The sequence below is a fragment of the Lissotriton helveticus genome, chromosome 1_1 (assembly GCF_964261635.1).
Source record: "Lissotriton helveticus chromosome 1_1, aLisHel1.1, whole genome shotgun sequence".
Lineage (NCBI taxonomy): Eukaryota > Metazoa > Chordata > Amphibia > Caudata > Salamandridae > Lissotriton > Lissotriton helveticus.
The window spans coordinates 1179638499-1179656027 of NC_136057.1; the positions used below are offsets into that span (position 1 = coordinate 1179638499).

Below are 17529 nucleotides of genomic sequence, written 5' to 3' on the forward strand. Positions count from 1 at the left end.
CACTCCTTAACGCCGAGGTTAAAATCCTGGCGAAGCTCCTTGCCACCCGGCTGATAGCACACCTCCCACAACTTATACACTCCGACCAGTCAGGCTTTATGCCACACAGGAATACCGCCCTCAACCTGCGCAGGGTGCACGGTGTGTTGGCCAGAGCGGAATCATTAACAGAACAGGCGGTCATACTGGCGCTTGACGCAAAGATGGCATTCGACATGGTAGAGTGGCAATATCTTTTCGAAGTCTTGGCACACATGGGATTTGGCCCTAAATTCACTGCCTGGATCCGACTACTATACAGTGAACCGATGGCACAGGTGGTGGCGAACGGCCATATCTCTCGGGCATTCCGGTTGGAGCGAGGGACCCGTCAGGGATGTCCCTTGTCGCCACTGCTCTTTGCGATCGCACTGGAACCGTTGGCGACGCGGATACGTTCTACCCCACTTCTGAAGGGGATCTCCTGGGCAGAGGGATGGGAGGACCGCATATCCCTATATGCGGATGATATGCTGGTATACCTGACGAAGCCGGAATGTAGTATACCGGCGCGGCTAGCGCTGTGCGATGAGCAGGGGGGGATATCGGGATATACTCTGAACTGGACTAAGTCAGAGATATATGTCTTACAGGGCCCACCACCCGCACTAAGCGAGGATTGTCCCCTGAAAATGGCAGGGTTCTCCTTTCGTTATCTGGGTGTACATGTCACCAGAGACCCAATCGAGTTCTTCCAGAAGAACCTAGCACCGCCGTTGGAACGATTGAAACAAGACGTAAAATTCTGGGCAGCGCTGCCGCTGGCGTGGTTGGGTAGAGCGGCGCTATACAAGATGATGTCACTGCCCCGGTTTTTGTACATCCTAGAAAATACGCCATATCCGGTGACTCCGGGGTACTTTAGGCGGGTGTCTGCAATGGTGTCAGGTCTCATGTGGAACAATCGGCCAGCGCGCATAGCTCAGGCGAAACTACATAGGGGGTGGTATGACGGGGGGATTGCGCTGCCAAACCTGCAATTGTACTACTGGGCCGCCCAACTGAAGCCCATTAACCAGTGGCTGCATGCACCTCAGGAGGACCCGGCATATAGGGCGGACAGGGTACAGTTGGGTACCAACAGCATACTGGCGCCACTTTATGACCGGCGACATGTGAGCAGGCTCACGGGACCAACAAAGCTTACTGCATCACTGTGGCACACGGCACAGGCAAAACTGGGGTGGAAGGGGAAAATCACACGACTCACCCCATTATGGGATACGCGAGCTCTGGGTAATCTGAGACGCAGCAAGGGTTTCACACATTGGGATACCATAGGTATATCCACAGTGGGAGATTTATGGGAAAAAGGCACGGTGATCCCCTTTGACCGGCTGCGACAACAATATGAGCTGCAGCCCACGGAACTGTACCGCTACATACAGATAAGACATGCTCTGATGGCAGCGGTCCCAAGAGACACAGAAGTCCCAGAGGCATCCCCTTGAGGATCGTCTCCTCACGGATTACATGCAGGAGCGGGCAACATCACTCACCTACCGCAAACTGGTTAACAACTTAGAGGACCCGACGGTAAAACTAAGAGCTAAGTGGGTGGAAGACATAGGGGAAATGGACGAATACGAATGGAACGAAGCGCTGGCGTCACCTAGGGAGGTGGGCATGTTGGCGAAATTTAGGCTCGTGCAGCTAAAAATTTTACACAGGGTGTACTACATAAGGAAAATGCAACACACAATACATAGGGCGCAGCACCCATACTGTCTTCGCGGCTGTGGAGAGGAGGGAACACTGTTGCACACTATCCGGGAATGTCCCCGCATTCAAGAGTTCTGGAGACAAACGATGCGTACTATATCACAGACACTGGGGTTATCCCTGGTCCCTGAACCACGAAAATGCTTACTAAACATATGTGAACCTAACGACCTTTCCAGACACGGACTGCAGTGGTCCATGATTGGCATGATTATAGCTAAACGCGAAATAGCACAGAAATGGGGTGCGGTTGACACCCCCACATTGACACAGTGGTGCACAAATATGGACAGGGTCATGATAATAGAGAGGACAGTGTACACTAATAGGGCGTGTCCACGTAAGTGGAACAAGATATGGACACCGTGGAACGTTTTTAGGGGGGACATATGTGAACCTCTGGAGGAAGATGATGCATTGACTTCAGAAGAGGAAGGGGATGACGACTAGGAGGAGTGGAAGCGGGGGATGGGTGGGGACCCAGGAATAGACCCAGAAGCAAGAGTAGGAAGGGGTGAAGTGGGCGGATGGACGGATGAGGGGTATACATTTGTCCACCGTGCAGAATCACCTAACTGAGCGGGAATGTGGTAGTGACAGGCTCAGTGGTCCCACGCACAACAGACGCTAGGCAACTGCAAGTTAGGATAAGGGAATTGTACTTGCTACTTGTAAGACTCATGACCGAATGTGGAAACTTCATGTTATCATTGTTTAATGTTTAAAAAATAGACCTATAATAATTTGAAATCCAAACGAGATCCATACAGGCAAATAACGCCGCCGAACCCCTGGGTTGTCGGCACAGGGGCTGTGTAATTCAGATGCTAAGGATTCAAGGCGAAAATAGTACGGCCGGCCGCAGAGGTTGTAGGCCAGTAACAATGTATGTTGATGGAAAAAATAAAGGTCTTTATAAAAAAATAAAATAAAAATAAAAAGTTGACCATAGCGAATGTCGGCCTCAGTGTAAAATGACATGTTAAATCCTTTCCTATCTGCCGTATATTTTTCCTTTCACTTGTTTTAGGAACCAAGCTGCCACCTGAATTAAAGTGCATTAATGTTTTAGTTTGCTTGTAAATGTTTATCTGTATATGTTTCTGAGAGAGCTGAATAAGGAACCTCTGCAGCCGTTGAAGAACACACTCTGAGGTTGTGCGGTGTTTTAATTTTAAATAATAAAAAAATAAGTTAACTTCCCTTCGCAGGCCTGGTTCCTCATCATCCCTGATTCTCTGCTCCACACAGGAAGCTGGCAGCCTCCCTCCCCTAAGCCAATCGCAATGCTGCAATGGCAGCATTGTGATTGGTTGGGATGGTTGAGATTCCGACCACACAGGCGTCTATGGGGAGGCAATTTTCTCCATGTAGGCTGCATACAGCCTACATGGAGAAAAGGGAGAGTGCGAATGACTGATTTGGTCAGTCCTGGGGCTGACCAAACAGTCGGCGCCCTCAGAGAGGGCAGACAACTCCACCCCTGCCCTAGAGCAGGACCGTTCACCTGCCCGCCCTCAACCAAACCCTTCTGCTTTCTTGCAGTGGGACAAGCAGAAACATAAAATGCTATTTATAATACCATTTTATGTTTCTGCTTCTCGCACTGCGAGAAAGCAGTGGGGCGACGCTCCTCCGCCCACATGGAGGAGCCACCCCTGACTGAATTATTTCATCCTACTACAAGATATCCACTGAAGGTCAGGCAGCAGAGACTCCACTGTATGATGGCTGGGATTAAGACATACCCATTTATCAGAAAATGCTCGGTCCTTATTGGTTCTCTTAGTGGGGATTGTAGCGAGTTGTTTTCCATGTAAAGAAATTATTTAATTGAGGATTGCGGAGTTAATTAGATTGAGATGCCCTTTCCACTCTCCACAGAGGAGACACTTTCTTGCTCCTACCCCCCCAAAAAAGTTAGACTATTGGGCAAATCCATTCCCACTAACCTGACAGCATCTTTATTGATTTTGCCTTTAGAGGCTTTACTTGCCCCCTTCTAATTGACTTCTAATCGACTTCCTTCTCCCCAATCCACCCGACTTCTTAGTGTATCAAACAAGGGATTTTACCTTTATGGGAAACTGTGCCTGCTTTGATTTGTTTTATGATAACTTTAAACAATTTGTCTTTGTATATGCCATTTTGAATTGCGTTGAATCATTAACTATTCATAAAAGGATTACTGGTTTACAACTAAATTGTGTTTTACCGTGGTTTTTCTGCCAATTAACCTTTATGCTTTACAAATGTGTTACTCTGTCCTCATTGTTGGGCCCAATATACTTTCCTGTAATCCCCTGTACTTGATTTTTTGCATCACACCTCAATCTGGGACTAAAGGTCCAACTGCTCAATGGCAGCTTGTACTCTAGTTTGCACCAACAAACTGCACGGTTCAAATCCGCTCCAGCACTGTCTGCTTCAGCTTGGGTTCGGGACTCAACACTCGCGCAACTAACCAGGCGAGCACCATGCCCTTGAGTTTGGTGGTGATGACAACAGAATCGAACCACCAAATATACAGTGTGATTCAACATCACTATGCAATAACCCTAAAATAAGAATAATTGGTGACATTGCTTCCAAACTAATTTGACAGGATAGAAATAATTGAAGCATTTGCAGCTGTTTTGCTGAGAAGCTGTCAGCATCACCAGGTTATGCTGGCACCTCTGTCATACATACACTCAAAAAGCCAGTTGATGTACAGTACTGTTGTCTCGGCTGAAAGACAGGCACAGCAAGCAAATTTGTGAAGGAACATATGCACGGTCGTGAAAAATAGGAAGCTTGTTTGTCTGAGGGTAATCAAGTAAACAGCGGGTTAGAGGCATTTCCTAAGATCCGGCTACATTTCGACTGTCATTTTTTACATTTTTTAATTGGAAAAGCAGAACCTTGGGGCATACCTCAAAGAATAGTGAGAGACAAAAAAGACAAGGCCAGATGACTCGAGACAATGTAGCGAGATCAGAAGAGGAGTTTCTAATGTGATTTTAAGTCAAAGGTTTTTTGAAAAGGTGTTGGCATAGGCCAAAGAAGCATACGTTTGAGATCGTTGGACATAAGCACAGTGGATCATATGCAGGGAGATAAAAGCAGATGTGCGCGAGGCAGGGCGGATATTGTTACAATTACTTTTCACAAAGGGAGTGAAAATGATTTAAAATTCAACACCTAAAATAATAAGACTTATTATCCCATCCCTGCACTTTTTGCATGTCATTATGCTAGAGAAGAATGAACGGACCTGTTTCAGTATCTACTTCACAATCACCAGGTTCCATTGCTGTGCAAACAGCTCGGTTCCAATGAGACTGTCTCGATCACCACCTCCAAGAGAGATGTTTCCTGACTAAAGGAATATACAACGCTCTTCAATCACACGCAGTCCATTACTTAAGGATGTGGAGGTTCAAAACGAACTGTTTTATACACACGAATTTCCATTAAAGCTTTTCTCAAAAATGTCCTTATTAATTTTATTTCCATATTCTATATCAATGAGATAAACGCAGGACACCATTGAAGAAACGATATACATTTTTGTTGTATACTGCTTGCGTGTGTCCCAGCACGCAAGCTTCTAGAATGTGGAATGTTCATATGCTGTTATCGGTCAGTTGGAGCTGGACTGTCCTGTTGGGCAGTTGGTGGTTGTCTAAGCTGTTCCCTGTCTACAATTAAACCTATCTGATGAAGACTAAACCTTGTGTGGATACTTCTTGTCTTACAACATATTGGCGACGTCGGGAGCAACCCTAGAAGGAAACGAGTCTTCAGGTTCAAAAGGAAACAGCGTTCACGTCGGTTCTGACAAAAAAGTAAGACTTTACATTTTATTTCATGTATGCGCACTGAAAGCGCCAGCGGCAGGTTTAAAATAAAAATACTTGTGCCTTGATAGCACCTGCGGCAGTGTGGGACCTTCGCCTCAGTTCAGTGTGGGACCTTCGCCTCAGTTTAAATATTGTGCGAGCGCAAGCATTCTACGTGTCTCTGCTCAGCGGCGGTTTATGTCTGTGCACTTGATGGCACCCGCGGCTGATATTTAGTGCAGGAACACAAAGGTCTACTCAAATAAAGGGAAAGTGAAGAAACGTTTGACTTTGGGAAAACGTTGTGGATTCAAGGCCACTTACGCGAGCGCACTGTAATTCCAACTGCGCAGTAGAACGCCGAGGTCCACCATTCTCTCCCTCTGCTGCACTGACGTCAGGGTCAGATCGCAGTGCGTTCTGGGAGTGAAGGTTCACATCTCCTTTATGGTTCGGCCATCTTGGTTAGGGAGAGTTCAACGAGCATATTGAGGAAAACATATAAAAAGACTGACAAAACGCTATTTTTTTTGTTTTCACAAGAACAATATTTTGTGCAAAATAATAATTAAAAAAAAAAAAAATTTTTTTTGTTTTGTTCTGGAAATAGATATTAACCTACATTAAGGGACATTTAGTGAATTAATTGAGTTTTCACCCTAAAGCCATGTCTAATATTATGGTTCCACCACATTTTTTACCAGTGGCAGGAGAACCGAAAATGGATTGGGATTTGTGGTATCCCATGTTTCTGGCCTATGTCAGTGTTTTAGAGGAGGAAGGTTGTTCGGCCAAAAGAAAATTAGATTTATTACGCTTGTCTTTAGGTGGACAAGGACTAAAGGAGTTATCTGATCTGCCTCCCTTGGAAGATTCTGACTCTGAAACAGATGTTTTTGAAATTGCAGTCAAGCAACTAACCATCAGATTTGGGAAAAAAGTAAACACTGTGATGGAACGTTTTAAATTTTACTCAAGGGCGCAAAAGGAAAATGAAACTATAGAGAACTACATTTCTGCGTTACGTGCTCTTGCTGGTTCCTGTGCCTTCGACACAATTAATTATGAACAGGTGCTTAGGGACCAGATAATGATGAAGACAAAGAGCAAGAAGATACAGGAAAGATTGTGGCTGGGGACAGAAACTTCACTAAAAGCAGTGGTCAATATAGCCAAAGGGATCGAACAGTCAGAAAAGTTCGTGTCTGAAATTAGAGGTCAGAGTCAGGGCATTTCAGTCAAGATCCAAGAAGCCGTACCTGAAGTTTCCGTTGTCAGAAGTCAAGCATTTCAAAAGAAACCTGTTGCATCCAATTTTAAAAGAGAAAGTTTTACGAGAGATAACAGGTCTAATGAAAGTTTCACGAAAGAAAATAGGTTCAACAGTAGACGCTCTTTCATAATCTGTTACAGATGTGGAAGCTTTGAGCATGTGGGGAATTTTAAAAGTTGTCCTGCTTTGAATAAGATCTGTGTTAAATGTAAAAAGACTGGTCATTTTGGGAAGATGTGTCGTTCACCACAAAAAGTTAATTGTATTTCTGTAGACGAAGAAGAGTTTGATGCAGAATTTAGTGAGTTCAACTGTATTTCTTGTGTATCCTCTAATGAATGCAAAAGTTTTCCTTCTGCTTTATTTCACATAGACGGAAAAGAGATTTCCATGCTAGTAGATTCATGTGCCTGGTATTCCATAATTGGGAGAGATTTGTTTGAAGAATTGTGGCCAAATAGAGAATTCACGAGTCCTGATATCAAACCTGGCAGCTATTCTGGCCACAAGATTGAATTAATTGGTTTCTTTTGGGCAAAGGTTGAATTTAAAGACAGGTTCACTCAAGCTAAAATATACATTGCCAATAAAGGGGAATCGCTTTTAGGCTGGCCCCATCAGAAAGAGATGGGCATTAAGCTAGATCCCAATGCCTCACCCCCTGTATATATTGACCCAACCATTCCATGGCCAGTTTGCATGGTAGCCCCGAATGACAGTGAATTTGTAGATAGCGTCAAGAAAGAATTCCCTAAAGTATTTGAGGAGAAGTTAGGCGAGTATACCCAATTCAAGCATAAGATCATCCTTAAGGACAATGCGGTACCTGTAAGGCATAGGGTTAGGAATGTACCCTTAGCCTATCGTAGCAAAATGAAAGGGATTCTTGATGATCTAGTTAAATCCAACATCATCGAACCTATTGAGTCTTCTCCTTGGGTTTCTCCTATTGTTTTATCTTTAAAGGCCAATGGCGACCTCCGCTTATGTGTGGATCTTCGAAGCCTTAATAAGGAGATATGGTCTGACATGCATCCCCTACCCAAAATCAATGAGCTTATTTCCACCCTCTCCGGTGCAAGCGTTTTCTCTACATTAGATCTTGCTAGTGCATACCACCAGGTTGTCTTGCATGAGGATTCTAGGAATCCAACAGCTTTTGTCACGCCTGAGGGTATGTTTCGCTACTTACGGATGCCGTTTGGCCTTGCCAGTGCTGCATCAGTGTTTCAGCGCTTAATGAAGGACGTGTTGAATGATTGTGAAGGGGCTATTGCATTCCAGGACGATATCTTGGTTTTTGGCAATAATGTTCTAGAACACGATAAGAATCTCAAAGCTGTGTTGGGAGGGATACAATCTAAAGGGTTGACCCTCAAGTTGGCTAAGTGCAAATTCAGACAGGAGAAGGTAGATTATTTGGGACATGAGATCTCCAAGGAAGGAATAAGACCCAAATTTGATCATGTGTCCAGTATTTCAAAGGCTCCTCCTCCTACCAATAGGGATCAATTATTTTCTTTCCTTGGTTTAACTGAATATTTTAGCAAGTTTGTGAAGAACTATGCTTCCAAAGTGGCTGCTCTTCGACTGTTACTTAAAAAAGGTGCAAAATTTGTATGGGGAAACGAACAGCAACAACAATTTGATGTGTTAAAGAAGGAAATTTGTTCTGCTCCTTTCTTGAAACCATTTGTTGTGGGTAAAGAATGTATTGTTTCTGTTGATGCGTGTAATACTGGATTGGGTGCAGTTCTGATGCAGAAAGGTATGGGTGAAGAAAGTATTGTCTCGTATGCTTCAAGGACTTTGAAAGGTGCTGAGTGTAACTATTCGACGATTGAAAAGGAGCTATTAGCGTGCACTTGGGCAGCCCAGCATTTCCGGCAGTTTTTGTGGGGCACAAAATTTGTGCTTAGAACCGACCACAAGCCGTTGGTGAGTATGTTGGCTGCGGGTGGTGGAAGGATTCTTACAGCCCGATTGGCCAGATTGGCGGCCAAACTACAGGAGTATCGATGCACTGTGGAGTATATCCCTGGTAGACTCAATGTGCATGCCGACTGCATGTCAAGGTTAGCTTTACCTCATCACGAAGTTGAACAATCTGATGAGTGTGACGTAGCGTACACCATGAAAGACATTAATGTGGATGTTTCAGAGGTCATCAGTGAAGATCATTGGGTGGAGGCAATGTCTGAGGATAATACTTTGAGTTTGGTTAAAACTTATCTTAAATGTGGGTGGCCTGAAGAAAGGAAGTTGTCGGGTGATTTAAGCTCATTTTTTAAGGTTAAGGATGAGCTCATGTGTTTTAACAACATTATCACCAGGGGTGACAAAATCATTCCTCCTTTGTCAGTCAGGGAGAAATTAATTAAGATTGCTCACGAGGGTCATATGGGCATGTCCACCACCAAGAGGAGGTTAAGGGAATACTATTGGTGGCCTTCTTTAGATGCTGTTGTGGATAGATGGGTCAGGAATTGCGTTTCTTGTTCCAACAGTGACAAGAGTGTGAAACCATTGTCCTCCTCGTTCACTCCCATTGAGTATGCTGAAGGACCTTGGAGAAGGTTAGGCATTGACATCATTGGTCCTTTAAATTTGCCTGGCTGCAAGGAAGTCTATGGATTAGTTTTAATAGACTATTTTTCGAAATGGCCAGAGGTCAAAATTGTTGAAAGAATCACCTCCAGGCAGGTCATAGACTTTCTTAACAATGTTTTCTGTCAGGAGGGCCTCCCTTCTGAGATTATATCAGATAATGGGACGCAGTTTACTAGTGTTGAGATTGAAACATTTTTTAAAGATCATGGCATATCTCACAAGAGGGTTTCCAATTATAATCCTCAAGCCAATGGCCAGACCGAGCGCTTTAATAGAGTGGTCAAGGAATCTATTCAGTTAGCGGTCAGGAATGATTTGAATTGGAAAAGAGCATTAAGTGCCACCTTGCTCACATACCGTACATCACCCAATTCGGTGACGGGGTGTTCCCCTTTCGAATTGTTAAGAGGTCGCAAACCTGGATCTAGGTTGCTACCTTGGTGGTTGAAATCCAATGGCCCCAGTGTGTCTGTTTTCAATGCCAAGGAAATGGATGAACGAATCAAGATTTATCAAGAAAAAATGGGCAAACGTTCTGTGGAAAATGTTTCACGCCACAAGGTCAAAGTTGGAGATTTGGTGCGTGTGAAATTTGGAAGTTCATCTGTTAGGAATTGGGCTAAGTGGTCGGATCCTGTCAGAGTGATTGAGGTATTTAGTAAGGCTGTACGTGTTGAAGGGGGGAACATTTGGAATTTCAGACGTGTTTCTGTTGTTAGATCTGACAAATTGTTGATGGATCCTAGGAAATGTCTTACTCACTCTTATGCTGAGGATAATGTTCAATTGTTTTTGGATGATTTCAAAACTATGCAAAACCCTCAGGTGTCTTTGCCTACGAATTCTGGTGTACCTGTTGTCACCACCCTTGGCCCGCAGGAGGTTTTCAATGACTCAGATGGCTTAGTTGAGGTCGTTGAATTGGCACCTGTGGTTCAAGATGAGTCTGTGCAAAGAAATGCAGACGTGGTACCCAGAAGGAGTGTGCGTGTCTCGCGGCCACCTGAAAAAATGAAAGATTATGTTTGTTCTTAGTTTTTTTTTTGTGTTTTGGGGGGGGAGGTGTGTTGTATGCTGCTTGCGTGTGTCCCAGCACGCAAGCTTCTAGAATGTGGAATGTTCATATGCTGTTATCGGTCAGTTGGAGCTGGACTGTCCTGTTGGGCAGTTGGTGGTTGTCTAAGCTGTTCCCTGTCTACAATTAAACCTATCTGATGAAGACTAAACCTTGTGTGGATACTTCTTGTCTTACAACAATTTTAACACTGAAATTCCGAATTAACTGCAGTAGGCAGCCTTCAGCTTCAATCTGCTTGAAAAATTAAATTCTGTTGATCCCAATTGTGAGTTCAATTTGAAAGTTTTTTACATCAAATTTCAAGTTAATACATGGAATTTCAACAGTGTCGAAAACACACAAAAAAATTCTTACAGTGTTATGTCACAACTATGTATAAATAAAAGACATCACTGAGAAAGATTATCAATGCAAAAGAAAATTAGGTGAGAATACGAGAAACAGGACCAGAAACAACTACCCCTTCTGAATTCAACCTGGGAAGCATGGTTTAGCAAAAGACAGGGCAGATTAAGTAGACAAGACAATAAAGATAAAAGATAATTAATCATTTACTCACCTAAAGGATTTGCATACTTTAGAACTGCAGCAAAATCTTTCTTCTGGACCTTTGGAAGGCTCTTAATATAGTTCTTTGCCTATAAATAAGAAAGCCACTGTTTAAAACACATGTAAGTTTCTTGATAAAGTTCAACAGTTGAAAAGGTAGAGTATGGAAAAATGCATTAACAATTGGTGTAGACATAAATGTACAGTGAGACAGTCCTCTCACTACCTCTTCAGCTCCTAAAGCACCTGCCTATTCATGTTAATTTGTAGGTCGTCCTACTAGACAGCACAAGATGTCTGGTTGCAAAAGACCTATTGTGGCCTTACAAAGAATTTTAAGAAGCTTATGGTCAACCCATTGATTATCACTGGTTGTGTTTGTGAGCTTTATTTGACTACTTTTTTTTTATTTGACGGCTTTCCTTGTCGATCTTCTGTTTCTCCCCCCCGAAGCATAACATATTTACCATCCGCTTGATTCGCTAACTTGTGCCCTTCCACTGCTAATGTTTATGGAACTTATCTTTTCGTTTTGCTTTACATGTTTTCCAGCTATTTGTTTTTCTCTTTCCCTCCCAAAAAATGCCTGGCCATAAGCTGCGTCTGCAATCTTTTGTGTGGCTGCTTGCCATCTCGTGTTTAAATGTTTTTTAAGGGGAGGGCCGGAAACAAGCATGCATACAGAAAGATGCAACCACCAACAGCAGCTGCGCGCTGTAGTTTATTTTTTTTGCCAGTGTGAAACTGCACCGGCAAAAAGCTATTTTTTTAAGGTCTAGCTAGACAGCGCGTCCCTACTGTAATCAGTCTTTAAGTCCATCCCCGTCTTGCCATTGCTTTTCATTTGTCTATGTCAGTATCCATCCCTGCTTGCTAGTGGTCAGTCCTGCCTCTTTGTCCCTCCTTTCTCTCTTCTGTTCCTCACACAAAGCAGGGACTTCATACAGTCTCATTCCACTATGGTTCTTTACCTGTTCTTTAAGGGGTTTTTTCCCCCTTGGTTTTCTGCTCGGTTACTTTTTGTCTGTGTTTAGTGTCAGCACCTTATCTGCTTACATATAAATATAGCATTTTTTTTCTCCCCCCTCCTCTTAATGCCACAGTTGTGTTACTGGTTCCCTGCTGTGTCTCCCGCAAGGTTGCTTGTTTTTTTCTGGGCTTTTTGCACTTTGATGTCCACTGTCAGATGGGCTTTTTCTGGTAGGATATTTGTTGGGTTGGGCTTGGTTTTTAGATTTTGTGTGCAAGTTTACATTGAGCCCCTCTCTTTCCTGGCTTTTAATTAGTTCCTGTGCGGGCCACTTACCTTTTCTCCAGTTCTATTGGCTGTAGCATAGTTTTCTGCATTTACCAATGCTTGTTATCATTGCGACAGGCAAACTTGCTTCATGGCTCAGGGTTGTCTTTCAGGGAAAAAAATTGCTTGTGTTTTTATTGTTTACCCAACGCCCAGTTCATGGGCCGCCACGCGCATATGTTTGTACACAGGCGCCAAGCTTTGCTTCAGCACTGCACCCACTTGTTGTATTTTACATTTACTGATTCCAGTAGCCAGAGGGTGCGCTCGGCAAGACGCCTCCCCCCAACCAGGGAAGTGCAAGAGCACACGTCCTCCTCTATGCTGTTTGCAGACCCTGCTAACGTGGCACGCCACGACTTCGAGTGCAGCCGCTTTGCTTTAGACACTTGCGAGAGACAGTGCGTCATCAAACAGTCACTTAACTTTGTCGCTGCCTGGGCTTGTTCTACAATGTGCAGCCTCTGCTCACTCACTTTGTGCACAAGACTGGTAACCTATAGCAACAGTATTACTCTCTATGATCTATTGAACATCAAGTACTTCACAAAATGAAAGGGGAGGGGCGAGGGGTTGCAGCCGTCCGGCGAGTACATCACAATCCCACAGCTCCCGGCGGTCAAAGCTGCTTTTTTGTGGTCTTGCAGGATTAATAATCATTAGTTTCCTTGTTTGGTTGTTGTATGAGAATAGGTCACCAGAGACAAGTAAACCTAGTCCTTGCGCTGCAACCGTTCCTTAAAGTATCCTGAGACTTGTAGTCTGGCGAAAATTGCAGAATACAGAACATGCTTGCAGGGCTTTAAGTGGGATGAAAAAACTGGGGGGTCTCTCAAAGAGCCGTGGCCAGTGTAATTAGGGGCGTGGTTTTAAAACACCTATGTTCAAAATCTGTGCTTAGCATAGTGTGCCGCCCAACATGTATTTTGCTGTTTCTGTCATTGCATCCAGATATAAGATACAACAAGTAACATCATACCTACAACAAGTCAGGACTATTGGCTTTGTCAATGGTTCTAAGTTGCATAAGATAAATAAGTTGAACTATGACGTGTTACATATAATATTGAAAACACTGCCACTTAAAGCCCTGGTGACCCTAACACAATGTTGCTGCTCCTGCAGCTTAAAAAAGAGAAGGGAAATCCAGAGAGAAAATGACTCTCTCTAAGGATTTCCCTTCCCCTACAGCTCACCTTGCATGACGCCATGTCGTAACTTCTCCACTAGTTGAGAAGTAAGCAGTGTGGGCAGCGCACATCGGTGTGCCTGCTGTCTAGAAACGGGTCTCTATCGGGCTCTGGCAACCTGGCACTTTTTTCCACTCAGCTGTCACTGCAGTCCGGGGAAAAAAACGGACCGCCTGTGCCAGGGCTCAAAACAGAGCCCGATAGAGACCCGTTTCGAGGCCCCCTGAAAAAAACTGCTGGTGCTCAGACCCCTTTAGACCCGGCCCACTTAAAGCCCTGATGCTGTGCATTATGTAGGATGATGTGTGTCATTGCGGCACGAGATGTATGCATTAGCACCGCATAGTGATTGGCCATGCAGTAAATACAGATGATAGTTTGACTAAGTTTGTGTATTCCAACATGTACTGCAGCCAGTTGCTGTCAATTACATTCACATACAAGTGAAGTAGGTGCTGGGGGAGTGATGACCAAGGATGTTTGAGCACTTTATTCCAAGTAATAACATGTATTTGCACAGCGCATGTTTATTACCCAACTCAATGGTACTCATTGCATCGACCTCAGAAGGGTGAAAGGCTGAGTGGACCTGACCTGAATTTTTTAAATTTTGAAAGGCATAGGCCCTCAAATCATGTCTAGCTTCCTGTCTTTTTATGTACCTACACGTACTCTTCGTTCTCAAGGTCAGGCCCTCGTTGTAGTCCCCAGATTCAGGCTCTGTCGGGCGGGCGGACGCTCTTTTAGTGTTAAAGCTGCAACCCTCTGGAATTCCCTCCCGGTTGAAATCCGCCCGTTGGAGGACCTTATGCTTTCCCGGAAAGCTATTAAGACTTTCTTGTTTTAAAATGTTCTCCAGTGGTCTTATGCTTAGTTTCTGTTATGTTGTGTCCTACCTTGTCATTGCGCCAGGACGCTCCTTCGCTGGAGCAGCTGTGCGCATAATAAAAATCAATAACATAACATAACATAACCTCACTTTGCAGAAACAGGAAACTGTGGTCAGTGGGGGTTGGAGAGGCCCTAATAATGCGAATTCTAGAGGATTGTCATGGACGGAACATGTATGGTCCATGCTTTGATAAATTACAGAGCCTGTAATTCGAGATAAGATTGCCATGTTTTATTTTACCTTTTGCATGTTACAATTTAGTCATTTTAAAACCCAAAAAAAGATAGGCAGCTTTATAAAATCATTAAAAAGCTGCCATACTCATCAGATGTAGTACACATTCTCTTAATGCTCTTGCAGATCTTTCAATGTGAGGTTGTCGGTTTTATTCTTGCACTGCAGTGTTAGGCTTCAGTATCAGCTTTCAGTAGCTCACTGTGCTCAGATAGGAGTCATGGAGCACTGCTGGTAGACAAACAGCAAACTTGCTCCATCTGGGTGCTCGGTGCCACTCTTGACAATGCAAACCACTCCAGTTGCTTCACCTCTCCCTGGTGTGCATTTGCACTGGATGCAAACAAAAGAGAATTGCTTAATTTGGAATTCTTTTCAAAGACACTTTTGGAGGAATGTTGCAGGTTTTGTGTTAACAGTTTCTTACAGAAAGTCAATTTGCATCTTTCTTTTTCAGCAAAACTAACAAAAACACCAAAAGGATGTCTCCCTTATTTCGCTGAAAGAATCAGCACAAAGTCAATTTGCATTTTTTCCACACAGTACCTATTTTTTCGAGACATCTTCTCCCACAATTTGAAGTAACTGTTGTGGGGTCATGATAATTTGCCAAGCTTTCAGTAGAATGTTGAGGAATTGCTGAGGGCAATCCCTTTAAATTCACACACTGCAGTTGTGGACACCCATGAATGGGAATATGTGACATGGGGATCCATCAATTGATGTAAATTCTCTCTGCCTTTGACCCCAGAAGGTGTACCAGGGCAGAGTTCTACACTGCCCTGAACAGAGCAAATCACCACTACAATACCCGGAGCTGACGTGTCCTGACGCTCTCAGTAGCGGTCGCTCCCCACGCTCCCTGGTGGTATCGTTGGGCTGCGCTCTGCGCTTTGCTTTGCGCCTTGAAAAACTGCTGGCTGCTGTATGATATAGCGCTGTGCCTCACTTAAGCATTGCTCGTTTATTTGCTCGTTTATTTGTGCAGTCCTAGTCTGTATTGCTCGCTTGTGAAGCTTGGACCGTTGATTGTTATTTGTATTGCTCGTTTTGTGCAGTGGTAATAGTAGCGCTCACATCACTGATTTTAATACATTCATCAATACCTGATTGTGCCGGTGCCACTGGCCACAGCGTATCCCTACTTTGTGCCCCATCCTGTTCCGGTTTCACTTTTGCTGCCATTTTGTTGTTGTTGTGCCTCGGAGCCCGTCCTCTCCACCCCGCTCCCGCCTCCCAGCTGCTCCTCCCTCGCTCGGCCCCTCCAATCTCCACTTATGTCAGATGCTTTTGCGCGTAGCGTTCACGCGCAGCGGACGCGCCCCATGCGCGCTGAAGGTGCGCCAAAGGTAAGCACGTCTACGCCCGTCCGCGCCTGGACCGCGCCCAGGGCCAGACCCCCTGTCCCCCGCAATATACTCCCTGCCCGCATAACGTACGATGCCGCAACCCTATCAGCCCTTAACCCCGGTCGCCCACCTATCTGCTACCAAGCTGCCCCAGGACACACCCATGGACCCTTCGGCTGCCACTCCTGCAAGTTCGACAGCACCAGGACCCACACCAAATCCACAATCTCCAAACAGAGCTCCGACACTAACCACCTGAAGTGCATCCTACTCAACACCCGCTCGGTCCACAGACACTCCATCGAACTCTGGAACCTACTCGACACTACATCGCCGGACGTCGCCTTCCTTACAGAAACCTGGATGAACGCCTCATCAGCTCCCGACATCGCCATAGCCATCCCGGACGGCTACAAAATCATCCGAAAGGACCGCACCAACCAAACAGGAGGAGGAATCGCCATTGTCCATAAGAACACCATCCGCGTCTCGACCAGTTCCGACGACAACCTCACTACCGCCGAACACCTCCACTTCCAGATCCACACCGACCCCAAGACCACACTCAGAGGCACCCTCATCTACAGACCACCAGGACTCCGCACACAATTCAGCGAAAACATCGCTGAATTCATCAGCCCACATGCCCTCCCCTCAGAGAACTACATTCTACTGGGAGACCTCAACTTCCACCTGGAAAAGAAAAACGACAGCAACTCCACCACCCTTCTGGACAACTTGGCCAACCTCGGACTCGAACAACTTGTCAATACCCCCACCCACTACGCCGGACACACGCTCGACCCAATCTTCACCTCCAGCAAGCACATCTCCTTCGATCACACCACAGCTCTCCATTGGACGGACCACAGCTGCGTTCACTTCAACTACAAAAAAACCACGACCCACAACCCCCCACAACATATTCCCCGAAGAAACTGGAACAAAATTACCACCGACCACCTCTTCACATCGCTTCACCAAAACCCTCCTGCCAAATCATCGGATCCAAACCAAGCAGCCACCAACCTCACACAATGGATCACCCACAGCGCCGACGAACTAGCACCCCTGAAAAACCATCAAACCAAGCAAGGTAGCAAAAAAGCCCCCTGGTTCAACGATGATCTTAAGAAATCCAACGAGTTCTGCCGTACCCTCGAGAAAGCCTGGAAACAAAACCCAACCACGGACAACCTGGCCACCCTCAAGAACGCCACCCGCAAACACCACCAACTGATCCGATCCACCAAGAAATCAGCATTCAAGGATCGACTTGATAACAACGCCCAAAACAGCAAGGAACTATTCAACATCGTCAAAGAATTCACCAACCCCACCGCCGGCACCAACAACATCACTCCCTCCCAACACCTCTGCGACTCTCTATCCTCATTCTTCTACAACAAAATCGTCGACATACATAACAGATTTGAAAACCAGTCCGAAGACCAGCCCACTCCACCCACCTC

General features: G+C 45.1%; 1 protein-coding gene across 1 annotated transcript in view; it reads right to left on the reverse strand.

The window, feature by feature from the left end:
- MAPK12 (mitogen-activated protein kinase 12) overlaps positions 1–17529 on the reverse strand; it is a 381349-nt gene that overhangs the window by 79177 nt on the left and 284643 nt on the right. Inside the window, exon 10 of the mRNA XM_078679111.1 lies at positions 11106–11184. Within this exon, the coding sequence (XP_078535237.1) occupies positions 11106–11184 (79 nt within the window). The remainder of the gene's footprint in view (positions 1–11105; positions 11185–17529) is intronic.